Consider the following 27744-nt stretch of genomic DNA (forward strand, 5'->3'; position numbering starts at 1 on the left):
GCCTCAGGAGCTGCCAGGAGGAGCTGTGCTTTGTGAACATGGTGATGGAAGGAAGGATTTGAGACAGATTTGGAATGGGCATACTGGTGACCTTCAACAGGGACCCCAGGAGGAGGGCACGTTTGCACCACTGATTCCAAAGCAGAGCACAATACTAGCGTTTTCATGGACCCACACCCTGTGAGGCACGTACTATTACCATGATTTGATACATAACAAATATTTGTGATATATTACTTCTTCAATTCTAAGATGCAGTCCCCCCCCACCTTCCCTCCCCCACCAAAAAAAGCCCCGTGGTTTGTATCACGATAGAGGAAACAGATACGAAGGGAAAGGGATTGGAACACAACACAGAGGTCTTACAAACCCAGTAAAAATGGGTGCAAGAGCTTACAGGGAAGTCACCCATGAAAAGGCCAAGAAATGCAAAAAAAGACAAGAGTGGCATTTTTCAAGATTAATGAAGTGATTAAAATTAGTCCCACCCCACCCCCAGTATTCTTGACCTGGAAAGTCCACCTCGACCCCAAGGAAGTCTCTGCAGTGGGGTCAAAGATAGCAGTGAAAACGTGGGAAACAAATGTCTGAGGAGAGAGCTGCTAAGTAAACCACACAGAGGGCAGGTGGACAGTGGCACTGCCAATCAGCAGGCACAAGGTTTAGGCAAGGCATACTCCCCATCAGTAAAACAAGTATCGACACGAATGCATTAGAAAGAGACTAAGAAAACACCAAACATCATAGTCGTGATCTCTGGAGAGTGGACAAAGGGTATTTTATGTTTCTTTTTTTTTCCATACGTTTCTGCCTTTTCCAAATTCTCTACAGTAACTTTATATTTAGAAAAAAGCCACATTAATTATAAAATACACATTCGCAGTTCAGGCCCTCAGCCCGGCTCAGGGCTGCTGGCTTCCTTCCTGGCACATGTTTGTAAGATGCCTGAACAGGTTGTGAGCCTTCTCAGGATTCCTGGGGTGGAGGGGCTGATGGTGAGGAGAGGTCACTAAGAGGCCTCCCTGGCCAGCAGGCCCTCAGGGGGCTTCTCCTTAGACAGCACCATCTGCAGATGATTCAGGCAAAGGAAGGTCATACCCAACCTGGCCAGGCCCTGGCGGTGCTGCCAGGGAGCCCGGGGACCACCCCTTGAGTCCTGGCCTCTGCCACCATCACCCCTCCAGCCCTGGCTCCCTTTCAAACCCTTGGTCCACCCATGACTTCCAAATGTCCCCATGCCCCTTTCCCTCCCACAAGGTGGCTGGAGTCCCTGCAAACAGGGTCTGATCCTGGTCAACCCTAATAATGAAGAACTGAAAACAACATATCCTTTTTTAAGAAAAAAATCTGATCACAACTCAGTTTTGTAAAACAGGTTAGAAAACAAAACCCACCCATAACCCCTACTTGGTTTACTGGAGCCTGAGTGAGCATCCAGGCCCAGACCCAGGTGGCTGAAAAGTGCTGCCCTCTGGTGGTCAGTGGTCGTCCGCCCCGGGGGTGGGGTGGGGAGCGTCCTCGCTACTTCTCAGGCTGCCCAACGACAGCCCAGGCTCCGCCCGGCTCCGTCCTGGACGGACGCCCGGCAGGGGCACAGGGTGGGTTCTCCCGGATGGGCTTTCCACCAGTGGTCGCCTCAGCGGGGAGCCGAGGGGGGCACCCGCCGGCCCTGCCTCGGCTCTGCGCCGTGGACTCTCTGGTGCCGGACGAGGGTGGGCAGCCGGCTGCAGGCCTTCGCGGAGGCCCGGCCCCCGTAGGGCCGCTCGCCGCTGTGCAGCTGGTAGTGCTCGGTCAGCGTCTGGCTCCTGCGGAAGACCTTGCCACACTCGGTGCAGGCGAAGGGCTTCTCCTGGGTGTGGGTCTTCTGGTGCAGAGTCAGGATGGACTTCTGGGCGAAGGCGCGGCCGCACTCCCTGCACATGAAGGGCTTCTCGCCCGTGTGCAGCCTCTGGTGCAGGAGCAGCAGGGACTGGTGCTTGAAAGGCTTCCGGCACGCGGGGCACGGGTAGAGCGCGTCCCCCGAGTGGGTCCTCGGGGCGCCACCGAGCAGGGGGCTCTGGCACCCGCCGCCGTCGGGGGCGCCCTCGGCGCCGTGCCGCCGGCGGTGCTTGAGGAGCGAGGAGCGAGGAGCCAGGAGCCGCAGATGAAGCGCTGGCTCCACCGCAGGCACGCATAGGGCCTCTCCCCGCTGTGGACGCGCCGGTGCTCCCTGAGCGTGAACCTGCGGCCGAAGGCCTTGCCGCACTGGCCGCCCTGGAAGGGTTTCTCCGGCGCGTGGACCCTGCAGTGTGCAGCCAGCTGGGCGCCCTGCCGGAAGGCCTTGTCACACTCGCCGCAACGGAAGGGCTTCTCCTCCGTGTGGATCAGCTGATGCCTCAGGAGGATGGAGCTCTGCTTGAAGGCCTTGCCGCAGTCGGTGCACTGGTAGGGCTTGGCCCCGGTGTGGATGAACTCGTGTCTGCGCAGCAGTGAGTTGTACTTGAATGCCTTGCTGCAGGCCGCGCACCTGTGGGCCCTCTCCTCCGCCGTGTGGGTGGCGCCTGGGCCCCTCCGTTCTCCTTCCAGGGCCGTCGGGGACAAGCTCAGCTCCGCGCTAGTGCCGCCTGTGGGGAGCTGGAGGAGTGGCTTCTCTGACCCATCCTCAGGACTGCCGTTCAGTTCAGGTAACTGGGGGGTCCTCCCTGGCGAGGTGCCCCCAAACCGAGCCCAACAGCCCTGCCTCCTTAGAGTACCCTCCCCTCAGAAAAGAATCCTTGACCCTGGCCTCTGCCCTGGAATCTGGAAGAATGAACAGAAGACGGAAGGCTCAGCCAGCCTTTATATTCACAAAAGGAACTTACTGGTTTGAAGACAGAATCTTTATATCAAACAAGTAGGGTGGTTTGAGAACTGCTTGCAAGAAGCTTTAAAATCAGGGTTTGGATGAGAAAGGGGACAAAAAGGAAGGTTAGTAGGGGTGGGAGGCTGGCTCACGTGGGGCACTCAAAAAGGGGGAGGGAGGGCACTGACTTGGCCCAAAGGATTGGGGTCAGACTGGGAGCAGGGCGGGACCAGCAGGGTGTGGGGCTGTCACCCACAGCTCACTCCCCCGGCCAACACCTCGGGGTCCTGCCTGTGCATCATGCAGACTGGAGGCCACCTCACCTTCCTTTCTGCAGCCTCTGTGGCCCCGAGCTCAGCCCCTGGCACATGAGCTACCGGGAACTAGGGGATTCCAAGCAGCTCAACGGTCTCCCCTGTTGGGTTCCCCCTACACTTGGCTGCCCCCAGAGAACTGACCTGACACCTTGGCCTCCTTGTACAATTTAGTCCTGGGTGACCTCGGACTGCAAGCAGGGGGTTTCACAGGAAATGTGCCCCTGCTTTGAGGAGGTTACTGCACAACCCTCCCACTGTGTGAGCACCCAGGGGCCTGCAAGGAGCTGTGTGAAGGCCAGGCTTCCCCACACTCCCACTCACCCCAGGCCAGGCTGGCCTTGGTCCCTCGCTCCTCAGCCACCTGCAGAATCAAGGCCCCTGGCTCCTCCCCTTGCTCCAGGAGGGAGATCAGCGCTGGTTTGGCAACAAGAAAGCCTGTGTGTAGGGAGGAGAGCAACAGGAGTCAGGGAGCAGGAGGGAGGGAGGACACGTGGCTGCCTGGCCAGAGGCCTTGGGGGCATGCCCTTGGGGGGCCTGGGAGTGGGTTGGAAACGCTTACCTTCCCAGGAGCAGGGCAGCTGGGTGGCCCAGGGAGACGGAAGGGCCTTCCAGCTTCCCCTCTGAACCCCTCAGACTTCGCATTTGGAAAGGAACCAGCTCCCCAGCACAGCCAGTGAAAGGGGCAGGCCTGTCTCTAAGCCCAGGCCCAGGAGCAACCAGGAAGCCTCACCAAGCGAGGCCACATGCCCGCAGTTCTCCAGCATCATGTCCCCGTACAGCGCCCGCTGGTCCGGGGCCAGGCAACTCCACTCTATCCTCATGAAGTACACGGCCACGTCCTTGAACACAGTTGCCTCCTGCAACCATAAACCCTTTGTCCAGGGCTGTCCGGGAAGGAGATGCGGAAATCACATAAGGAACATTCAGGGAACCTGTTCAGCTCTGGGAGTCACTGCTGCACCCCCAGGGCCTGGCACAGAGCGGACACCCCAGTGCTCCCCAAAGGAGGGGGAGTGGTCGTGCCACCATGAAGCCACAGGCAGTGTGGGAGATGGGTCTCAACCTTGGCCTCATGCCTCTCTGTAGGCTAGCAGGGACCTGGGGAGGGGGCACCCCAGAGTTGCTGGTGGCTGAGCCTTCTCACTGGTGGGGAGTGTTCTGGTCCTCTAGTTCTCAGCTCCTGGCAGACAGGCTGAAGGCTGTATGCACCAAGTTAGGGTTGACCATTCTCACTAGGATGGAGCCAGGCACTGGGGAAACTCAGGGGCTACAGAAGGCCCTGGGCAGCCTACCGTTGCCTCAGAAAGGAGTAAGCGGAGCCTCCATGAGGCTGCAAAGGGATGAGGCCGATCCTCAGCTTGCGGACTCAGCCCCGTGACCCCTGAAAGAGTGGGAGTGACATAGGTGAGCCTGGGACTCTCTGGGAAGGTGCTCAGAGCTGAAAAGCTGAAGCTGCGGATGAAGGCAGCTGACAGGCTCAAAGGAAACACTTACTTGGAGTCCAGGCATCAGGATTGGGACCGCCATTCCAGGGTCCATGTCCGGGTAAGGGCAGGTGCTGGGAACAGTGAGTGTTGAGTAGGAGCCCAGGCCTAAGGCCCTGACCCTCCCACCCCTATACCCCTGTAGGACCACCCAGATAAGAGACAGGAAGGGGTGAGGCATGGGGTGGGCACATCGCCGCCAGCCCAGCTGCCTCCCTCATGTCCCAAGGAGAAGCCATACCTCGAGACCTGCTCACCTGCACAGCTCCACTCCCCCTCCTTCAAACCTTCACAGGGAGGCCTTTGAGGACCACCCTATTTTTTTTCTTATCTATATGTGTGTGTATGTGTGTGTATATATATTTAATTGAAGTATAGTCAGTTTATAATGTTGTGTCAATTTCTGGTGTACAGCATAATGCTTCAGTCATACATCAACAAGGACCACTCTATTGAAAGTACCACCCCCACCCCAGAATGCCCTACCTTCATTCCTTGATTTCTTTTTCTCCATAGTACTTCTGTCATCTGACATAAGGTAGTCAACTCGCTCGCTTCTTATCCGCCTCACCCCAGGAGACTAGGCCTGCAGTCTGGGTATTCATGCTGTACCCCCAGGGCTGAAGGAGGGCCTGACACACAGCATGAACCCAGCAAGGATCTGTGAAACGAATGAGTGGATCCATGAGGTAGGGGCTCTGCAACCAGTAAGATCATGCTGTGGAACATCAGAAAACGTTCTTACTGCATTACCACGTGAAGCAAGCAGAAAAGTAAACCCAGAAGCACACACCCTAGCCCACTAACCGCAGGGTCACAGAATTATGAGTCGTTCTTATTTTCCTTCTTTTCATTTTTCTGATTTCTCTAAGACTTACCACTTATTTACAAATGTATGTTGCCTCTGTGGCCAGAGGAAAGGTATTTAAAAGTCAGTAAATACAATTTTGGCCAGGTGTTTGCAGAGCAGGCACAAGGCCTGGTCTCCAAGCCCCTTCCTCAACAGATACTTGAGCTTGTGTTTGGGTGGTGGTGGTGAGGTGTCTAGGGTGTTCTCTTCTGTGGGGCTTGAGCCTCCTAAGTAGCTGCTACTTTGTAAAGAGATGTCCCCTGTAGGCATCAGTGAACAGAAAGCCTGTGGTTGTGATGCCGTGAGGTGACAAGTGGCAAGAGAGCCCTTTTACCGTCTGAGAGTATAGAAGACTCCAGAAGACAATCTGGGAGGCTTGGTGGGCCTGCTGCGCCTGCACGGTGCTCATGGCAAGTGCACAGAAGAGCAGAGCCAGTCCCCACTGCGTTGTCTGTCCAGGGCAGTCTTGTCTGTCTTTGTGGGCAGGACCTGGCTGGACCATTGCTGCTCCCCCAGCTGACAGATATGTCCTCACCCCAACAAGGCAACCAGAACATCTCAGAGGACAAGTATCTGGGGGGAGACCCAGCCCCCTACCCCTCAATACATACCACCCTCCACAGCTAGGAAGGTGAAGCTACCCTGTTCTTGTTTGCTTATATCTGGGCAGTGCATGTCCTCCAGGAGGAACTTACCTGGTTATCAGGGGGAAAAACCTGCTTTTAGTTCTACTTCTGGAACCAGGATATGTGTTTAATCAGATGAAAACAGTGCTGGATTGAAAAGAATAGAGCAAGGGTCATAATGATAATAAAACAGACCTGGTTTCTGCTCAGAGTGTGAGGAGAGAAAACATCAAGGGAGGGGGTGCTAAGTTAGAGGGAAGCTTTTTTTGGGGAATTACATTTAATTGGGGCCTAGAGGACCAGCAAGAGTCATTCTTCCCCCCGATTTAGAACAAAACCTTTGTTCTTCATGGGCCTGGGGCACCTTGCCCAGCTCTCTCACCTGCCCCCATGCTCACTGCACTGCAGCCAGGACAGCCAAGGCCATTCCGGTTCAGTTCCCTTCACTTTGAAGTTTCTCTTCAGGGATCAGAAAAGCCTCTCAGCCATCAGGTTTCAGTTCAAATGTTACTCCTTAGAGAGAGAGGCCTTCCCTGACCGCCCATAGCTCTCCCTAATCTCTTACCTCTCAGTCCTATCCCCTTGACTTATTTTCTTCCCAGCCCTCATCACAATCAGAAACTATTTGCTTACTTAATACCTCTATTACAATCTACGGTCCACGGGTCCACGAGTACGGGGGCTTTGCCTCCTCACTGCTGCTTGTATCCTCAGCACTCGGAGTCCTCTGGACACAGGAAGTGCTCCGCAATGCTGTCCAATCAATGACTCAGCCCGCGGAGGGGAAACCCGCACAGGTACAGCGTGAGAGTGGAAGAGCGCGGGGCTGACAGCTCTCCGCCACAAAACGAGGGTGCGGGGGAGAGGCCGACGGGGGCGGGCGACCAGCACCTGCCGCCCCCGAGCAGGCGCGCTCCGGCGCCAACGGCGTGAGGCCGAGGGGGATGCAAACCCAGGCAAAGCTGGTTCTCCCGGGTCTCCCTCCCTCCCCTGCAGCTGCAGCTCGCGCAACTACCCGGGCTCCGGGGACACAGGCTCGAGCCCGGCCCGCAAGCCTCCCTCTCCACCCGGGGGAAACGGAGACGGATCATATGCTCACCCGGACCCTCCCCAAGGCCCAGAACCGAGGAGAAGCGAGGGGCGACGCCCGCTGCGGATCAGCCCCTCGCGGTGCTCAGCGCGGGCCGTAGCCTCAGTCAGCAAAGATTAAGAGACCGCGCCTCTCGGCAGGGTCCGACTTAACTCCGGCCGCTACCAGCGACAGCGCGGGGCGTGGAGCGCGGAGCGGAGAGACCGCCCGCCTCCGACCCGCCCCCGGAAACGGGCTGCAGCGCCATTCTATCAGGCTCGGAGGACCGCGCGCTTCGGTAGTGCCTCTGGTTACTGGGCGAAGGGGCGGGGTCGAGGCGAGAGGCACTGGGGGCGGGGCGCGCGCGGGGCCGCGTCGGGGCGAGCCCCCAGGTGCGAGGGGCGAGCCCTCTGCGGGAGTCTGGGGTCCGCGCACAGGGCCTCAAACCCTGCGCGCACCCTGCGTCACAGGAGACCCCCCACCCCAGAGCAACCAGAGCATCATTACAGGAAACCAGGTTCTGAGGCAGAGCCCCCTCCCTTTTCTTTTCAACTTTTCATTTTGAAATAATTACAAATCGCAGCAAGATGCAAAGGAAGTGAAGAGAGGTCCGTGTGTCCTTCACCCACTTCCCTCTTTTTAAAAAAGCTCCTCTTAAAAAAAAAAAGCTCCCCCAGCGTCGTGTCTTTCAAACTTTTCTGAGACTCAGTAAAAAAATGTGTGACCCAGCACACGCAGATTTCTGTATTTACAGATGAATGTTTACGCATATATTAATTTTAAAAACTTTCACAAAACTTACTCTTATGTGATGCAATATCAAATGTTATCTAAATGGTTTCTCATTTTTAAAAAGTGCAAAAGCAGGAACTACACGTTTTTTAAAAGAGAACATTAACAATAACTAAAATCTACCCGGCCACACAAAAGCAGCATTGTTAAGCTAATTTAACTCTTGGGATAAAGAGAAAATCATACAGGACAGTGGATGATACCTGGAATTGAAAGAGAATGAAAACACTTTGCAGGATACTTACAGGGAAGTTTATACGTTTTAGATATATGTATATACAGTATATGTGTATGTGTACATATACATTTCAGCACACATATTCAGCTACTATGAGCATCATGAAGGAACTTGTTTATTTAAATTTTGTCCTGCCTCGACATGCATATTTCCCTTCATTTTTGTTTTTATATGTGTGTATATAAAACAACACAAAACCCATAAAAATATGTCTATATACGTGTATGTGTTTCTCTTTACTTCCATTTTACCCCAGGTGTTAGCACAAATCATCTTCTCTTCTTGGAGATACAGGAGGCTTGGACCACCCCTTCCACAGTTTTTGGAGGTCTGATGACTTCCCAGGAATTTTGACCAGTTCCCATGCACACTTTTAGAATACATGATTTTTGGAGGACAGTATAGCTCAGCGGTAGAGTGCATGCCTAGCATGCATGAGGTCCTGGGTTTAATTCCAAGTACCACAATTTTAAAAAATATATGAATAAATAAACCTGATTACCTCCCCCTAAAATGACAACAATACGTAAAATAAAAAACATGATTTTTAGAAGAATACACAGAAAGGAATTACAAATACCTTTAGCATACAACATGATGAATTTTCACACTCAAAATACCCTGTGAAACTAACACGCTTGTCAAGAAGCTGACTGCGCCCCAGACCTTGAAGTTGGCCAGGGCTCCCTCCTGGTCACCCTCTCAGACCACCTCTCCTGCCTGTGCCTGATCTGTGACTTCTACAGCTCTGCTGGTGTCTGTGGGCCCTTTTATACCCTTGGTGTGTATTTAGTCACTCAACCCTCACAAGAGCCCTATGAAACACAGGATCAGTGTTCCCATATTAAAGACGCTGGGAACTCAGTGCTGATATTTGCTTGGGAGCACCTGATGCTGGAGCGGGGAGCCAAGCCCAACAAGGCAGAAGAGAGTCACGGTTGCTCAAGTTTATACCAAATCACTCCTGTGTGTATGTGACAAGCAACCTTTAAAGAACAACTTTAAAAGGAAAGTTTTGAAGAAAACTTTAAAAGGGAAAGTTTGAAACTCAAGTAAGAGGTGAACTTGGACAGCACAACAAAGGCCACCATGAACAGAGGCAACTCGTGGAGACAGAGGGCCTCATCTGGGGGCAGAGGCAGGTGGGCCCCTCTTGAAGGCCTGAGAACTGCATGCCCACTGAGGCTGCCCCAGATCTTCAGGGCCCCTGCTGTGTGCCAGGCTCAGTGGCCTCACAGAGAAGCTGATATTCAGGCCAGTGAAATGGAGCTAAGTCTCAGGTCTCTGGACTGTGAGAGGGACGCCAGCCAGTACCCCCATCTCCGCAAGGACAGGTGCACCAAGCACAAGGCAGGGGGCGTGATAAACATCAGGCAGGTGTCTGCGTCTCCTGGAGCCCCATTAATGGCTGCCCTCCCTTGACGCCTCACCTGCCACCTCCAGGTAGGCCTTTGGGAGGAACCCACACGAGCAAGCCCCTGGAGCAGCACAATTCCAGGCCTCCCTGGGCCCAGGGCCCCTAGTGGGGGCTCCCAGCTGCCAGCCAGCTCCTGGGGCTCCTGGGCTGGCACTGTTGCCCCCGTCTCACCCTAGAATGTGGCAAGACCCTGGACACAATGGGGCCAGGTCAGCCTCTTTCTGGCTGCACCCAGGGCCTTGGCAGCAGGTCAGGGGCAGAGGAAGAATGAAGGTCCACCCGTACCCCGTCCAATTCCATCCCAGGAACCTCACAGCACATGTGTCCAAACACTATCCCCACCTCCATCCCACTTTCCTGCCGCCCTTCCAGTCCTCTGGGCCTATTCCCAGCTACCCCAGAACCCCTCACCCTACCCATGGAAGCCCAGGTGCCCCCAGCTCCTGGCCCTGCTGTGGGCCGTGCTGCCTCCTGATCCCCCATCCCTGCCACCCCAGTCTGTTGCCACTCTGGGGACCTTGTACACCAGTCCCCTCTGCTCCCCTGTGCCTTCAGCATGTGGCCTTCCTTCAATCCCTCTTCTGTCACCTTCTCCTGATAGCTTTCTTGCCTCCATCCCTGCAAGGTCTACCTGACGGCATTGGTGCCAACAAACACACTGCCCCAGAGCCCTGCATGCAAGCCCCTCTACTCCCTGGGACCCCTGCCCTCACTCTTCCTACCTTGCTGGCTCTCCCGCCACAGGCCTCACCTGCACACTCACAGCCCTCTTCACTAAGCTCTCCCTGGCCTGGTCGGCTGACAGATCTCACTCAGACAGGGGCTCCACCTCCTTTTCTGCTTACTCCAGAGACCCTCTCCGTAAGGACCCCTCCCACTTCTCCGGAAGCCCCTTCTCCGAAGCTTGTGCCTTGCTAGAGGCTCCCTGCCCTGCCAACTTGCTCTTTTTCTCCAGCTCGGACCCCTCACGCCCCCACCCCAGCAGCTCCCTTTCTTGGCTAAACCCCGCGCATCTCCCCGGCGGGGTTCTGGGCAGCGTCATCGGGCTCCCTCACCCCAGGGTCACTTGTCCAGTCTGCCTTTCCCCATCCTTTCGGTCGCGTGTGACCCCGCCCACCCGTCTTTCTTCCCCGCTCCTGGCAGCCCCTCAGCCTTTCCCTTTCCACTTCCTGGGATGGCTTCCTCTCCTCCACCTGCCTGCGAAGGGCACTGCGTCGGGGGATGGGGTGCGGGAGTAGGGAGGCCTCCTCCCCGGGGGTCTCACCGACCCTTCTGCTCTCTTCCGGTATCTCCGCGGTTCCCACCTCGACCCCCACTGGCGCCCATCCCAGTCCCTCCAAGCAATGACCAGGATCCTCTGGGCTTTCCGCCAATGCCCACAATCCAGGGACGGCCACTCGGACCTCTCCGAGGACCAGGAGCGCAGAGTCCCCGCGTCCTCAGAGCGGCCGAGCCGGCGGGAGTCGGACACTTATCATCGTCTTCCAGACCCCGTCTTTTCACTCTGCAAACCACCACGTTCAACGAATCAGTCCATCGATTTCCTCGACAGACCAGGACCCGAGTCCCGTGTCCCCGCGCCCGCAGGGAGACGCTCGGTCGTGGGCTGCGTGAGGCTGCACAAGTCACTCAACATCTCGGGGCCTCCTCGGCCTCTCAGAGAGGAACGCCCACCCTCCGTGAAATCTCGGAGAGAGCTAGGCGCCCCAATGCCCTTCCCCGGGCCCCGCCCACACGTCTCCAGACCACTCGAATCACGGGCCCTGCCAGCCGGACCACCTCAGTGCGCCTGCGCGCAGGCTCCAGCGCGCCGAAGGGGGCCACAGGAGCCTGCAGGAGGACTACAATTCCCGACGTGCATTGCGCCTGCGATCACCGCCCCTGACCGGAAGGTTGAGGCTCTCGGCCCCGCCCCGGAAGATAAGGCGGCTCTCAGAGGCCGCGTCTCCTTTTTCGGCCGCGCTCGGCAGCAGGTAGGACATGTTGGCGCTATCTGACGCCATCGAACGCCATCCTCCGGCCTAGGGCCGCCGAGGGACCCCAGCCGGCTCCTGAAAGGGCGCCAGGGCGCACGACCAGGGATGGGGGCGCGGAAAAGGCGGGAGCCTGGAGGAAGGGGCCTGGGGAGCGGGGCCTTGAAGCCTGGGTAGCGGGGTGCCTGGGCCGCCCGGGCGCTGATCGTGAGCCGTTTCCAGACCGCCGCCATGGGCCGCGTGATCCGTGGGCAGAGGAAGGGCGCCGGCTCCGTGTTCCGCGCGCACGTGAAGCACCGGAAGGGCGCCGCGCGTCTGCGTGCCGTGGACTTCGCCGAGCGACATGGCTACATCAAGGGCATCGTGAAGGTGCGGGGCGCAGGCTGGGGCCGGGGGGCGCGGGGCGCCCGCGGGACACCCCCACTCACGGCACCTTGACCCACAGGACATCATTCACGACCCGGGCCGCGGCGCGCCCCTGGCCAAGGTGGTCTTCCGGGACCCGTACCGTTTCAAGAAGCGCACGGAGCTGTTCATCGCCGCCGAGGGCATCCACACGGGCCAGTTCGTGTACTGCGGCAAGAAGGGTGAGCTTCGCGCCTGGGGTGGAATGTCGCGGTGGGGAGGGGCCCGGGGTTCCTCGGAGGGGAACATGAGGCAGAAACCTCATGTGGTGAGCCCCGCTTGGCCGAAAGTACGCGGTGGGTCCCTGGAGAGCCGAAGGAGATGGCTGGGCGTCGAGTGCCTCGCCGGCTATTAGGGGGCTGCTTCGAGGGGGTTTGCGTTGTTTTTAACTAGCAGTAGTCTGGAATCACTGTCATGCTGACCCGCCCGTGCTGCCTTTGCCCCTTGCAGCCCAGCTCAACATCGGCAATGTGCTCCCGGTGGGCACCATGCCCGAGGGCACCATCGTGTGTTGTCTGGAAGAGAAGCCTGGTGACCGCGGCAAGTTGGCCAGGGCCTCTGGGAACTATGCCACGGTTATCTCCCACAACCCCGAGACAAAGAAGACCCGAGTGAAGCTGCCCTCAGGCTCCAAGAAGGTTATCTCCTCCGCCAACAGAGCTGTAGTCGGTGAGTGGAAGGCAGCAGTTGGATGCTGGGGGTCTCCTGTGAACAGCCAGAAGCCAGATGGGGCCCTGGAACCTAGTTCACTGCTCCTCTGAAGCCTAGGCTCTGTAAGCGTGGGTTCGTTCCGTTATCTTAGCTGGTATATTCATAAAGAGGGCAGAGTAGTACTTGGTTGCTGATTGAAAATTGAGTTAGGCTGGGATTATCCTGCTGGGACTGGTAAGGCGGACAGATATGCATTGAGGATAACCTGGAACTTAGGTGGTTCCTGCTCTTACATCCACCAGGTTTACATTCTTCTCAAAAGATGTGTGGTTTCCTTAAAGTCACCCAGTAAGCGTCTTAAGAAGGGTCTGACTCCAGGTGTGTTACTTTATTATTAAGCAACCTCTTTTAATCCATGTGGCAAACCCAGTCCTGCATGGAGGAGGCTCTTGAGGGTGTGATCACAGAATAAGCATGACAGCTGGGAAGTGGCAGACCAGCTCAGCTGTCCGGTTACGGGTGCAGGGGCACTTGGAGGAGCCTAGTGTCAGGCTCTGCAAAGGGGAGGACTTTCCTGGAGAAACTTGGGTCAAGATAGGCCTTTTAGATGGTGTGAGTAAAGCACTGGCTTAGCTACCCTGTAGAGCCTGGAGAAACTTGAGCTGCTAGGCTGCAAGGGCTGCTCGGTGATAGTTTCCAGGCATTTCTGAAGCTCCTGGGGACATGTGGGTGAGACATAGGTGGGGGGCACTGGCAGGACCCAGCAAGGGATGCTCTGCCTGATGGGAGTGTCTGGCAGTGTTTGGGAGGGTATGATACACCTCCCTGAGGTGCCTCATCTCCCAACAGGTGTGGTGGCTGGAGGTGGCCGGATTGATAAGCCCATTCTGAAGGCTGGCCGTGCCTACCACAAGTACAAGGCAAAGAGGAATTGCTGGCCGCGCGTGCGGGGTGTGGCCATGAATGTAAGTAGCCGAGAAGTGGATGGTAGGGCGGGTATTCAGGGTACAAGGGCTGTGAGGCTGGTTTGTAAGCACAGGCCAATTGATTCTGCCTTTCTCCAAGCCCTCCTAAGGTAGGCTAGGGCCACCCCCATGTTAATACCATTTCTCTGCCTGCAGCCTGTGGAACATCCCTTCGGAGGTGGCAACCACCAGCACATCGGCAAACCCTCTACCATCCGCAGAGATGCCCCTGCTGGCCGGAAAGTGGGTCTCATTGCTGCCCGCCGGACTGGGCGCCTCCGGGGAACCAAGACTGTGCAGGAGAAAGAGAACTAGGGCTGCGGGCCTAATAAAGCTTGTCCTTTTCACAACTAAGCTGTGCTTTCCCATGGTTTCAGGGGAAGGGTCCCCGCTGGGAGGACTGCGTGGTGCTTCAGGTATGGGGAGGAGAAAGATGAAGCAGACAGTGAAGCCCTGGAGAGAGGCGGTGGGTTGCTAGGTCACTTCACTCCTTGACTTATGGAATCCCCCACACTTGCATTAATTATGCTTGGAGCACTTGGAGAATCAGGATGAGGGTATGGGCGCTCTTCGGTGAGAGTGGTGCCCTTAAAGCCATAGGTTGAAGACGAGAGGTCCTATCCTATAAAGGAGAACCAGGCGTTTCTGGAACAAATGGGCTTGCTTCTTGGTAATATCCCTGCAGCACCTTCTCCCAGATTGACAAGTTGGTCAAAGCAATGGAACAAGGGCTAGACGGTGCTGAGCATATGGTGCCAAGTTGGGAGTGAAGGCCCATCAGTGCTTTTGGACCAGGACACGTGCTTCCCGAAGGCCCCCAGACTCCCCTGCCCCTGACCCGTTGTGAACCTATGTGAAAGCCATTGTGCCTAACTGACCATTGGAGTGGTAGTTGGTTTGGGGACAGCAGGGTGGGTGGCAGGCTGAGGTGGGATTTGCCATGGACAGTGGAAGGGCACTAGCTGGTGAGTAACTGGAATCGTGCAGGAGAACTGGTGGCCTTGGCTGTTTTGAGAGGCTGTGTGGCAGAGTCCCTCCTGGATGATTGGGTCTCCCTGGTTGCCTGGTGGCTCCTGGTTCTCATGTCCCATACCTGTCTACAGTGTGTACCTCAGTGTCTGGCCTTGCCTTCTTGGGGACCTGTCTGCCCCAGGCCACCCACCACACCCATGCAGTGACACAGTAGGGCTAGGACCTCAGTCGTGGGTAGAGAAGAGCAGTATTTACATCTGGAGGGAAGAGCACCGGGCATGATAGCTCCCTTCCGGGTAAAGTGGCCTAGGGCCTTGTCTAGGGGACTGGCCAACGGGGAGGGTTTTGCTCAGGAGCATTCGGGCACTCAAGGAGGCCCTTTCTAGGACCAGTGGACGCTGGGGCTGGGGACAGTGGGCTAACAGCATCCTCTCCACTTTCTGGGTGTGGCTCTGCCTTTCGCTGTAAATTAAAGGGCCTGATCTTTTGTTGGCCGCAGTGCCTTCAGAGGCTCACCAGGGAGAGATTTTAACTGAAAAACAGTAAAAATTACTGTTATCTGTTGGTGTTTGAAATTGGTCATCAAAGCCTTGCGCTGGTCCTGAAGCCGCGGGATCGTGGCTCCAGGCTGCCACCTGGTGGCACGTTCCCGATGTAGCGCGCTGCTTTGGCCGTTCCTGCAGGCGGCCGACCACCGAGACGTGCCGTCCGTTTCCCAGAGCGTCCAGAGGGCGCCTCCTGCCAGGGTCCTCAAGGAGCGCTCACGTCACTTCCGGTTGGATTTCAGTCGTGGGGGGGTCCGGCGTGCAAGCGGGGCCTGGTGGCGCGGCCGCCGTTGGGCGGCGCTGAGGTGAGTGTGGGCTGGGCGCGGCGGCGGGGGCGGCCGCGGGCCCTCCCCTCGCGACCGACACCTCCATTCCCGGGGCGCCCCCTAAAGGGCCCGGAGCCCGACTGTTTCCCCCTCGGTGCGGGGTCGTTCCTCGCCCGGCCCCGGCCCCCATCCCCTCCCCTCCCGGGCGCCCCACCAGGCTGCTTCCGCGCCCGAGAAGCCCGGCCGACCTCTCACCCGCTGCGCCGCGCTCCCTCCCCTGCCTGTCGCCGTCGGTCCCGCCGGACGTGCCTCCCACCGTCGTTCGCTTCTGCGCTCTGAGGCCTTGTGTCTCTTGTTAGAGGCCTTCAGACACGGTCTGAAACCTTTAAGGTTTTTTATTTTTATGAAACTCTAGTTGACTTACAGTACTGTGTCGTTTCAGAGGTACAGCGCAGAGATTCAGTTTACATATATACGTAAATGCGCACACATGTACATTGGTTTTCACTCTTTTCCGTCGTAGGTTATCGTAAGATTTCAGATATTGCATATAGTCTCTTGTGCTATACAGTAAATTCTATTTTAAAAATTTCTCATTTACTTATTTAAGTTGGGGGGGGGAGACGGGAGGTAATTAGGTTTAATTACTTATTTTTAATGGAGATGCTGGGGATGGAACCCATGACCTCGGTGCCTACTAAGCACGGGCTATACTACTGAGCTGTACCCCCCCCCCCAGTAAATTCTTGTTTATCCTTTTTATATATAGTAGTGTGTATCCGTTAATCCCAAACTCCTAATTTATCCCTCTCCACCTCTTTCCCCTTCAGTGACCGTGTGTTTTCAGTGTCTGTGGGTCTTGTTCCTGTTTTGTAAATAAGTTCATTTGTATTATTTTTTAGATTCCACATGTGAGTGATCATATTTGTCTTTGACTTACTTCATTTAGTGTGATGATCTCTGGGTCCGTCCATGTTGCTGCAAATGGCATTATTCCATTCTTTTTTTATGGCCGAGTAGTATTCCATTGTATATGTATACAACTTCTTTATCCAGTCATCTGTTGATGGACGTTTAGGTTGTTTCCATGTCTTGGCTATTGTAAATATTCCTGCTATGAACATTGGGGTGCATGTACCTTTTTGAATTAGAGTTTTCTCCAGATATATGCCTAGGAATGGGGTTGCTGGATCATATGATAAGTCTGTTCTTAGTTTTTTCAGGAAATCTCCCTACTGTTTTCCATAGTGTCATCACCAGTTTACATTCCCACCAACAGTGTAGGAGGGTTCCCTCTCCAGCCTTTACTATTTGTGGACTTTTTGTGATGATGGCTGTTCTATTGTTGCAGTTTTGATTTGCTTTCTCTAATAATTATTGATGTTGAGCATCTTTTCATGTACCTGTTGGCCATCTGTATGTCTTTGGATAAATGTCTTTTTAGGTCTTCTACCCATTTTTTGATTGAGTTGTTCATTTGTTTTGATACTGAGCTGTGTGAGCTTTTTGTATATTTTGAAGAGTAAGCCCTTGTTGGTTGCATCATTTGAAAATATTTTCTCCCACTCCATAGGTTGTCTTTTCATTTTGTTTATGGTTTCCTTTGCTGTGCAAAAGCTTGTAAGTTTGATTAGGTCCCTTTTTTTGTTTTTGCTTTTATTTAAATTGCCTTGGGAGACTGACTTAAGAAAATATGGCAATGATTTATGTTAGAGAATGTTTTGCCTATGTTCTCTTCTAGGAGTTGTATGGTGTCCTGTCTTATGTTTAAGTCTTTAAAACATTTTGAGTTTATTTTTATGGGTGGTGTGAGGGAGTGTTCTAACTTCACTGATTTATATGCAGCTGTCCAGCATTCCCAACACCACTTGCTGAAGAGACTGTCTTTTCTTCATTGTATATTTTTGCCTCCTTTGAAGATTAATTGACCATAGGTGTGTGGGTTTATTTTGGTCTGTTGATCCATGTGTCTGTTTTTGTGCCAGTACCATGCTGTTTCGATTACTGTAGCTCTGTAGTGTTGTCTGAAGTCTGGGAGGGTTGTGCCTCCAACTTTGTTCTTTTTCCTCAGGATTGCTCTGGCAATTCTGGATCTTGTGTTTACATATAAATTTTAGGATTATTTGTTCTGTTGAAAATGTCATGAATAATTTGACAGAGATCACATTAAATCTGTAGATTGGGTAGTTTGGCCATTTTTACAATATTAATTTTTCCAATCCAAGAGCATGGGATAGCTTTCCATTTCTTTGAATCATCTTCAGTTTCCTTAATCAATGTTTTATAGTTCTCAGTACAGATCTTTCACCTCTTTGGTCCAGCTCGTTCCTAAGTGTTTTATTTTTTGATGTGATTTTAAAAGGGTTTTTTTTTTATTTACCCTTTCTGAAAATTTCATTAGTGTAAAGAAATGGAACAGAGTTCTGTATATTAATCTTGTATTCTGCTGCCTTGCGGAATTTGTCTGTCAGTTCTGATAATTTTTTTTTGTGGAATCCAGGATTTTCTGTATAGAGTATTGTGTCACTTGCATATAATAACAATTTTGTCTCTTCCCTTCCAATTTGGATACTTTTTATTTATCTTTCTTGTCTGATTGCTGTGGGTAGGACTTCCAGACTACGTTGAATAGAAGTGTGAGAGTGGGCATCCTTGTCTTGTTTCAGAATTTAGTGGGAAGGCTTTCAGCTTTTCACTGTTGAGTATTATGTTGGCTTTGGGTTTGTCATAAATAGCTTTTGTGATGCTGAGATATGTTCCCTCTATATCCACTTTGGTGAGAGTTTTCATTGTGGTTTAGATTTGCATTTCCCTGATGATGAGTGATGTTGAGCACCTTAGCATGTAGCTGTTGGTCATTTGTATGTGTTTTTTGAGAAATGGCTATTCAAGTTCTTTGCCTACTGTTAAATTGGGTAATTTGAGTTTTTTGTTTGATTGGTTGGTTGGTGGGGTTTTTTTGTTTTTGTTTTTGTTTTTTGCTATTGAGTTGTGTGAGTTCCGTAAATATTTTGGCTCTTAACATATTATCAGATGTATTGTTTGCACATATTTTCTCCCATCTCTTAGGTGCCTGAAAAATAACTCTGTTGATTGTTATTTTGCTGTCAGGACATTTTCTTACACCTCTATACACCTAATAGTGTTTGTATTTTAAAGTCTACCTACATGTCCTACTGTTGATGTTCTACACTTACCAGTTTACTCAACCTTAGAGCTTTGTGCTCTGTCTACTGTGTGACGCTGATGTGTTCAATCCTTTTGAGCACTGTGACCTTGCTGGTTCCCCAAGGACAGCTGCTGGGGTTGTTTCCCTTTTTGCTTGTACACAGGCTTGCAGTAATGTCCTGTGTGTGTCCTTGTGCATTAGCAGGAGTTTCTGTAAGGCACATACCTAGAATTAGGTTTCCTGACCCAGAGGTTTGCAGGGTTTCAACTCTGCCAGGTAATGCCAGGTGGATTTCCAGAGTGACTGTACCAGTTTACAGTCCTATAGGGCTCTAGGTTTCCATGTTCCTCATGTCTTCAACTTTGAATTTTGTGAAGCCTTTTATACTTTGCCCAGTCTATGGAGAGAGGTCTTGTTTTAATTTGCATTTCCCTAATTCTTTTTTCTTTATTATTATTTTTTGATTGAAGTATAGTCTATTTACAATGTTGTGTCAATCTATGGTATACAGCACAATGCTTCAGTCATATGTGAATATACATATGTTCATTTTTATATTCTGTTCTACTGTAAGCTATTACAAGATTGAATATAGTTCCCTGTGCTTTACAATATAAACTTGTTTATCTACTTTATATATATTAGTCAGTATCTACAAATCTCAATCCCAGTTTATCCCTTCCCACTCCCTTTCCTGCTGGTAATCACAAATTTGTTTTCTGTGTCTGTCTGTCTGTTTCTGTTTTGTAAATTAGTTCATTTGTCTTTTTTTTTAGATTCCACATATAAGTGGTATCATTTTTCTTTCTCCTGGCTTACTTCACTTAGAATGACATTCTCTGGGGCCATCCATGTTCCTGCAAGTGGCATTATTTTATAATTTTTTATAGCTGAATACTATTCCATTGTATGAATATACCACAGCTTTATCCAGTCATCTGTCGATGGACATTTAGGTTGTTTCCAATGTCTTGGTTATTGTAAATAGTGCTGCTATGAACATTGGGGTGCAGGTGTCTTTCTCAGTTAAGGTTCCTTCTGGATATATGCCCAGGAGTGGGATTGTTGGATCATATGGTAAGTCTGTTTTTAATCTTTTGAGGAGTCTCCATATTTTTCACAGTGGCTGCACCAAACTGCATTGCCACTAACGGTGTAGGAGGGTTCCCTTTTCTCCACACCCTCTCCGGTATTTATTCCCTAATTCTTAACAGCATTGAAAATCTTTTCAGATGTTTGTTGGAGAGTTTGATTTCTTTGTGATTTACCAGGTTACATCCTGTACTCATTTTAAAAAAAATTAAATGGCCTTTTTTCTTTTTTGATTTGTAATTTTAAAATATATTCTCTTTATTTTTTATTATGTATGTTTAAAAATATCTTTTTATCCTTTTCTGTCTCTTTTCTTTCTCCACATTGGACTTGCCAGATGTTTGTGAATTTTGTTAGCATTTTCAGAGAACCAGTGTTGAGATAGTTTTCTGTTTCTTTAAATCCTGTTTTGTTTTCTTTCATCTTCTTCCCTTGAATTGCTTTCTTTTTCCGTGTCCAGTACCTCGTTGAATGCTTAGATTATTATTTCAGTCTCCCTTTGTTGAAATAAGTGCATTATGGATGCATACTTTCCCTTGGGTAGCCTTTGTTTCCATTTCCACCTTAGTCTCAATTTCTGTGTTTTTGTTGGAGGGGGTCCCTTTTTGACGAGGTATTTCTAGTGTAACATCAGTATGGTTGTTACCGAGTCCAGACTTGTTCTGCTTGCCACACGACAGGGCAGTAAATCAGGAGACGAGGTGTTGGGGCAAGGAATAGCAACTTTATTTGGAAAGCCAGCAGCCCGAGAAGATGGCAGACTAATGTCCTGGAGAACTGTCTTACTCAAGTCAGAATTCAGGCTCCTTTTATACTAAAAAGAGGAGGGGCTGTGGTGATTGTTGCAGACTTCTTGGTGGAGGAATTCTTTGTTCTCGGAATCCTTTATTCTTGCAGCTGTCCATGTGAGTCAGATCATGGTATCCCCGTATCACCTCCAAGAAAACAACCATTATTTTCTGTTCTGCAACTTGTTATTTTTGTTTGAGTGTAAAACTGTTAATACCCTTAAAGGTCAAAGCCTTGAGAATGGCCCGTCCTGTGTAGTTCAGGCTCTAGGCCACACCCTTTTATAGAAGGTGCAGAGCCAGTTCGGGAAACAGCATGAGGCCAGAGCCAAAGGCACAGATCTAAGGTGGAGTCAGATGTGCTCTTTTCTGTTACAGTTTCTGAGGGAAGTGTGTTAAAGTCTCTCACTCTTAGAGGAGAGTTTGCACAGTCCTCTTTGCCACTGCAGGTAGCTTCGGCGTTGTATACTTTAAGGGTTTGTAGGTAGGATACATGTTTGTAATTACAGCTTTTGGTGGATTTTTTCTTTTTATTAATATGCAGTGTCTGCTTTTGTTCCTATTAATGATTTTTGCTTTCAATTCTGTTCATTGGTATAAACATCTGAGAATCACATGCATGTTAAGCTCACAAACAGCATGCAGAGGGGAAGCGGCCTGTGTGGATGCGTGCAGATGGCGTAGTTCCCAATAAAATCCACCAGAGGCATGGTCTGTGGTGGTGCAGGTTGGGAGGAGGCAGACCCTGCAGCGGCAGGAGGGCTGGTGGGTGCGGGTCTGCGGGCCTGGGCCCCTGAGCAGCGTGTTCAGGGTTTGTCGACTTTGCTGTGTAAATGTCGAACTCAATAAAGAGCTTAAAGATACTGAAAAGATACACAGCTAATATAGATTTATTTTAATTAGTGTTTCTTTGTTCTGTCTTACATGCTACCTTTCTGTGTTGTTTTATTTTAGGTTTTATAGGTGCATTTTGTGTATCTAATCGGAGTCTTGTGCTTCCAGTAGGTAAGTTTAGTCCTTTTATTTCTTACTATTACTCATCCATTGGACTTATTTCTACTAGTTTTTGTAGTTTTTGCTTCCTAATCTTTGCTCTATGTCTTCTGTTGATTTGGGGGGTGGGTAATTAGGTAATTAGGTTTATTTATTTATTTGAATGGAAGTACTAGGGCATGAACCCAGGACCTCATGCGTGCTAGGTATGCACTCTGCTACTGAGCTATACCCTCCCCACTCTATTGATTTTTTTTTTAAATAGACTTTATTCTTTTAGAGCAGTTTCAGGTTCACAACAGAACTGAGCAGAAAATGCAGTTTGCACATAGCCCTCCCCACCCACACATATATACTCTCCTACCCTCAGCATCCCTCATCAGTGTGACATATTTGGTACAGTTGATGAACCAACATGGGCACATTATTATCAACCAAAGTCCATAGTTTACATTAGGGCTCACTCTTGATGTACATTGTGTGGGTGTAGACAAATGCATAATGACACATAGCCACTACTATAGTATCATGCAGAATAATTTCATTGCCCTAAAAATCCCTTGTGCTCCGTCTGTTCATTCCTCCCTCCCTCCCTCTCCCCAAACCCCTGGAAACCACGATCTTTTTATTGTTTCTGTAGCTTTGCCTTTTCCAGAACGTCATTTGGTTGAAATCGTACGGTTTGTAGCCTTTTCAGACTGGCTTCTTTCATTTAGTAATATGTCTTTTAAGTTTCTTCCATGTCTTTCATGGCTTGATAGATTATTATTATTATTTTTTTTACTGCACAGGCATTTTTAAATTTACATATATGTGTTGTTCACTGTTTCTAAGAACGTTTAGAGCTTTAGCTTTTTAAACTTACATAGTTATCAAAGGAGTAAACCCAGCCACAAAATAAGAGTTAACTCAAAAAGATACATACACCCTGCTATTAGCAGCAACATTATTTATGATTGCCAAGACATGGAAGCATCCTAAACACTCCACCACTGAGCTATACCCTCCCCCTTCTATTGAGTTTTTTTTTTTAACTCCCTTTTCCTCCTCAGCCCTTAACTTGTTGTTTTATTCTTTCAAAGGAAGTGGGTGAGTATCTCCATCTTCCTCCTAAATGAGACAACTTCATATGCCAGGGAGGAGGTGGGGGCAGGTGACCTGTGGAGCCACACGTGTCCGCGCAGGGAGCAGAATCAGCCTGGGAGGCCGAGCACGGAGGCTACCCACACAAGGGGCCAGGCTGGACCTCCATGTGTTCCTCTTTCTTCCCTCAGCACCTGAGTGACTGGCTCCTGTCTCCATCCCTGGGAAGGCCAGGGTAGCAGGTGATGGCAGCTTTGCATCTATCTGCCCTGTCCCAGGTGAGCATCCATCTTTCCTGGGAGATGTGAGGTCTCCACCCAGGGCTTCCCTGACTGCACGCCTGAGCAAACACTGTCAGGTGTCTCTGGTGCGGGGTGCTGAGCAGAGGAAGGATGACCCTGGGACTCCTCCAGCCTCCCTGAGTGAGCTGGCTCAGTGGTCAACGGGTCAGACCTCCCCCCAAGGCCATGCTGGGGAGCCACCCGGTGCTGCTTCCCCTGGCGTGCTTCTGCTGCCCCTGCCCTAGGTCCTGTCCCGTGCCACACCTGGGCTTGCAGCAGCCCCTGTCGTTCTAGGCCGAGGTGACCTTTGAGGACGTGGCCGTGCTTCTCTCCCGGGAGGAGTGGGGCCGTCTGGGCCCTGCTCAGAAGGGCCTGTACAGGGATGTGATGCTGGAAACCTACAGGAACCTGGTCTCGCTGGGTGAGGCCCCTTGCTGGGATGCAGCTCAGGGAACAGCCCTGGGGACTGAGGGCTCAGCCGGGGCTGGGCTGGGGGCCTTACCTCCTGTGCCCAGAGACGGGCGTCCCTGACCCTGATCCCAGGCAGGCCTGGTCTGTGCAGAGGAGGGCCTTGGATGGGGCTGGGTCAGCCAGCCCTGGATAAGACTGCCTCCTGCCCCACATCCAAAGCAGAGGCACCTCCTGGTAGAGAGAACCCCCTGTGCTCAGTTCTTCAGCTTCATGACCCCCCACCCCTCCATGCGGTGTTCAGACTCCCTATCACCCCACTGTACCTGTGCTTCCCCCTCCCCTGCCAGTCCCAGGGTGAGACCCAGCTATATCCTTGGCACCAACCCCAGGCCTTGTCTCCTTCCCAGGAGCTGGACCTGCAGGTCCCAAGCCTGGGGTGATTGCACAGTTGGAGCGTGGGGATGAGCCGTGGGTACTGGACTTGCCGGGAGCTGAGGGGAGCAAGCAACCAAGAGTCCGTGGCTCAGGTGCGTGAGGGGCTGCCTCCCTGACTTGCCTGCTGAACAGCGCGTGTGTGGTAAGAACTGACTCGGGGTGGGGAGAAGATGCATCATGGCCAGAGCGGCAGCCCTGGGAGTGGCCTCTGCTGGAAGCCAGGTCACCTCTGCCAGCCTGGGTGCCTCAGTCTCGTGAAGTATAGTTGATTTACAGCATTCTCTTAGTTTCAGGTATATAATGTAGTGATTCAGTATCTTTATAGCTTATACTTCGTTTAAAGTTATTACAAAATAATATTTATATTTTCCTGTGCTTTACAATATATCCTGTTGCTTGCTTATTTTCTGTGTGTCAGTGATTCTTGAGCTGGCTCTTCTAGGAGGATGAGAGGGAGCCATGTTGGCAGAGAAAAGGGGAGGGCACTCGGTGTGCCGAGGGAAGGTGGGGCCCACGGGGCCCCATGGAGCTCTGCCCTCCAGAGCTCACGCCCTCTGAGGGGTGTCAGATGGGGCCACAAGGATGGAGAACATGGCTTCGTTCCGCCTTGTGAATTAACCTCCTTGGCGATTACAGGCCATCATAGGAAAGCGAGGGAGTGCTCAGCCCAGCTTCGCCCCCAGACACGAGTGTGTTCTAGCTCGTGCCCTGCTGCCCCTTTTCTGGGGCCGTTGGCTCAGCACCTGCTCACAGCATTGCCCCCTGACGGGGTGTGGTGATGCGGTCACCCACGCACTCTGCTGTGTCACCCGATCTTCCAGGGAACGATTTCCGTTTCTGTGCATGGGTCTTGGTCACTGCTTCCACTGAACATGCTGTAGGGGAGGGTGTTCTCTAGTTTCACGCGTGGGCATCGCTGATGCGCACCTCTCTGCGCGTCTTGATGGTGTCCTGGGAAGGAACTACTGGCTCAGAGGACTTGAATTTCACTTTGTGAATTTGTTTATTAGATATAAATACTTACAGAAACGGGACAAGCCCTGTTTACAGCTCAGGAAACTTTTACAAAAATCCATCCTCCAGATCAAACTAGAGAACATTTCTAGTTCCTCTGTCCTTTCCCTTGGCTCCCCATGGGCCTTCTCTGACCGTGCGGGCATCTGCTGTGCTGCGTGGAGCTGGTTCTGTTTCATCACCACGTGCTGTTTTGTCCTGAACACACCACTAGTTATTTGCCATTTACTCCTGCAGGAGGTTTGCTTGTCACCACTTTGGGGCTGTTGTGTGTGTGCTGTGCTTGACTCTCAAGAGGATGCGTTTCTGGTGGGTGTGTTCCTGCGAGCAGGTGTGCACGTCTAGTTAAGGAATGGAAGGACGGAGACTTGAGGGTATCAGAAAGCATCCTGTGTAGCGTCTTGAGTTGGGGGTGCTGGTGAGTCACCCTGGTGGCTTCTCAGGCCCCTGGGAGTGGGTGTGGCCTGCTAGGGCGGGCTGCGGGGTCTGGCCTTGTGTGCCCCTCCTCCTCTTTGGTTGACATGAGCTTGGCTCTCTGTGCTCTTGGGGAGACAGCTGGTCTTCCCACTCTGGATTTTGGGGTGGATGAGCTGTTGTGAGGCAGCCTGAGACTTGCTCGGCTTTAATTTCCTTGTCAGATACCCCCATGACTTTCAGGGCCCCTCCTTGCTCTGATTTCCATGAAGCTAGGAAGCTTTTGTCTTCCATCCTCTTGTAATGAGGACAGGTGTCCTGCAGTCCCACCCAGGCAGGCTCTGTGAGCAGAAGGTGGCAGGAAGGGTGTGGGTGTCAGAGTTGGGCAGGCGCTTGCACTGCTGCATCACTGCAGCCCTGGGCAAGGCCTTTAGGCCCCTAAGCTCCAGGCTCTCTTGTCTGCAAGGTGTTGTGACTTTGGAGATGGTGCAGTTGGTAATCCACAGGTGGTCCGCAGCATCCTCATACCTCTCTTCCAGAGTCAGGACAGGTGACCCTGAGATGTTCTGTTTGTTGTTTCAGCTCATGGGACCAGGACTGAGTACAAGGAATTGACTTCAGGGGAGATGCTTGATGGAGATCTGGGCCAACTCAGGGGGACTGTTCTCCAGGGACCTGAGCTGGGAGAAGCCTGTGGGCACATCAGGGAGCGGGAGGAGATCCTGGACAGGCTCGTTGAGCAGAGCAGCCCCAGGCCAGTCACACTGACCGACGAGGAGCGCAGCCTGGAGTCTTGGGGAAGCCTTAGGTTGAGGCCTGACCCTATCCCTGATCAAAGGCCTCACAAATGCGATGTGTGTGAGCAGAGCTTTGAACAGAGGTCATACCTTAACAACCACAAACGTGTGCACAGGTCCAAAGAAACAAAGACAGTTCCTGGTTCTGGGGAAATCTTCAGTGCAAATCCAGCTGTTAAAGAAGATCAGAACATGCCTCTTGGGAAAAAACTGCATCATTGTGGTTGCTGTGGGAAAGCCTTCAGGTACAGTGCTAACCTCGTCAAGCACCAGCGGCTTCACAGTGAAGAGAAGCCCTACAAGTGTGATGAGTGTGGGAAGGCCTTCCGCCAGAGCTGCGAGTTCCTCAGTCACCGCAGGATGCACTCCGGGGAGATTCCCTACCGCTGCGACGAGTGCGGGAAGACCTTCAACCAGAGGCCCAACCTCATGAAGCACCAGAGGACCCACACCGGAGAGAAGCCCTACAGATGCGGTGAGTGCGGGAAGCACTTCAGCGCCTACTCTTCCCTCATTTACCACCAGAGAATCCACACTGGAGAGAAGCCCTACAAGTGCAACGACTGTGGGAAAGCGTTCAGTGACGGCTCAATCCTTATCCGACATCGCCGGACTCACACTGGAGAGAAGCCATATGAGTGCAACGAATGTGGCAAAGGCTTTACCCAGAGTTCTAACCTCATCCAGCATCAAAGAATTCACACTGGAGAGAAGCCCTATAAATGTAATGAGTGTGAGAAAGCCTTCATCCAAAAAACCAAACTTGTGGAACATCAGAGAAGCCACACGGGAGAGAAGCCCTATGAGTGTAATGACTGTGGCAAAGTCTTCAGCCAGAGCACACACCTCATCCAGCACCAGAGGATCCACACGGGGGAGAGGCCCTACAAGTGCGGCGAGTGCGGGAAGGCCTTCCACAACAGTTCCAGGCTTATCCACCATCAGAGGTCACACCACGGAGAGAAGCCCTACAAATGCGCTGACTGCAAGAAAGCCTTCAGCCAGGGCACCTACCTCATCCAGCACCGGAGGATTCACACTGGGGAGAAGCCCTACAAGTGTGGCGAGTGCGGGAAGGCCTTCCGGCACAGTTCCAACATGTCGCAGCATCAGAGGATTCACCTCCGGGAAGACTTCTCCACGTGATGGTGGAGAAGGGCCCATGAGGTATGCTGTGCACCTCTTCGACGTGACCCACTCACCCCTTTATGTCCGCATAGTGTTGTCACAGGTGAAGGGGCATTTCTAATTAAAAACTCTTCCTAAACCCAAACTAGTGCATGTTTGCTTTAGAGAAATTGAGTGAACAAGGTGAGCAAAAGGAGAAGCTCCTGTAGCCTCCCCCTAGACAGAGAGAACTCAGCACTGCTGTGCCTGGCGAGGTTCTGCTCAGACCCACGGAGAACATTCTCACAGAATATACTGTGGTGCTTGTCCTCGCAGACCCTGTTTCCTCAGCTCCAGAAACTTCACACTGGAGAGAAGTCTACATGGTCCATGCTTTTACACTTTGTAAATTAAAAAAATTAGCATATTGTTCATGCTTTCCTGTGTCACTTAATAGAATTGGTAATTGCATTTTTATAGTGGTAAAATACATACAACATAAAATTTCCCATTTTAACCACTTCTAAGTGTACAATTCAGTGGCATTAAATATGTTCACGATATTGTGTAACCATCACTACGTCTTATTTCCACAACTGTTTTATCATCCCAAACAGAAACTCTGCACCCATTAAACAGTAACTTACCTCTCCTTCGCCCGCCGCTGGCAACCTCTTTTCTGTCTTCTGTGTCTATGAATTTGTCCATTCTAAGTACCTCACTTAAGTGGAATCACATAGTATTTGCCCTGTATGTCCTGGCTTATCTC

At 51.9% G+C, this 27744-nt stretch overlaps 3 protein-coding genes across 5 annotated transcripts; 2 read left to right on the top strand and 1 right to left on the bottom strand.

Annotated features, from left to right (window-relative positions):
* Nucleotides 1-747: 747 nt before the first annotated feature.
* On the bottom strand, nt 748-7460 carry ZNF517 (zinc finger protein 517). The gene is given in 10 exon segments (XM_072950098.1): nt 748-2122; nt 2125-2683; nt 2685-2778; nt 3460-3573; nt 3869-3995; nt 4633-4696; nt 5109-5283; nt 6168-6245; nt 6481-6611; nt 6739-7460. Coding segments are annotated over 6 exon segments (1425 nt in total). The 5' UTR covers nt 4678-4696; nt 5109-5283; nt 6168-6245; nt 6481-6611; nt 6739-7460; the 3' UTR covers nt 748-1636.
* Nucleotides 7461-11446: 3986 nt separating this feature from the next.
* RPL8 (ribosomal protein L8) lies at nt 11447-13962 on the top strand. The gene is made up of 6 exons (XM_006211211.4): nt 11447-11587; nt 11810-11956; nt 12033-12174; nt 12443-12661; nt 13493-13608; nt 13765-13962. The coding sequence occupies exons 2-6, from the start codon at nt 11819-11821 to the stop codon at nt 13921-13923; spliced, it is 774 nt and encodes a 257-aa protein (XP_006211273.1). The 5' UTR covers nt 11447-11587; nt 11810-11818; the 3' UTR covers nt 13924-13962.
* A 110-nt stretch (nt 13963-14072) lies between these two features.
* ZNF34 (zinc finger protein 34) lies at nt 14073-27627 on the top strand. Of its 3 annotated transcripts, XM_015245217.3 has the most exons (6): nt 14073-15430; nt 21395-21445; nt 22708-22794; nt 23092-23218; nt 23616-23735; nt 25654-27627. In XM_015245217.3, the coding sequence occupies exons 3-6, from the start codon at nt 22762-22764 to the stop codon at nt 27012-27014; spliced, it is 1641 nt and encodes a 546-aa protein (XP_015100703.2). In that variant the 5' UTR covers nt 14073-15430; nt 21395-21445; nt 22708-22761; the 3' UTR covers nt 27015-27627. The 3 variants fall into 3 exon arrangements, with proteins under 3 accessions (XP_015100703.2, XP_072806197.1, XP_072806198.1); XM_072950096.1 differs by lacking the exons at nt 14073-15430; nt 21395-21445; nt 23092-23218 and having other exon boundaries at nt 22709-22794; XM_072950097.1 differs by lacking the exons at nt 14073-15430; nt 21395-21445; nt 23092-23218 and having other exon boundaries at nt 22709-22794; nt 25985-27627.
* The last annotated feature ends 117 nt before the right edge of the window (nt 27628-27744 follow it).

This window comes from Vicugna pacos, chromosome 25 (assembly GCF_048564905.1).
Source record: "Vicugna pacos chromosome 25, VicPac4, whole genome shotgun sequence".
NCBI lineage: Eukaryota > Metazoa > Chordata > Mammalia > Artiodactyla > Camelidae > Vicugna > Vicugna pacos.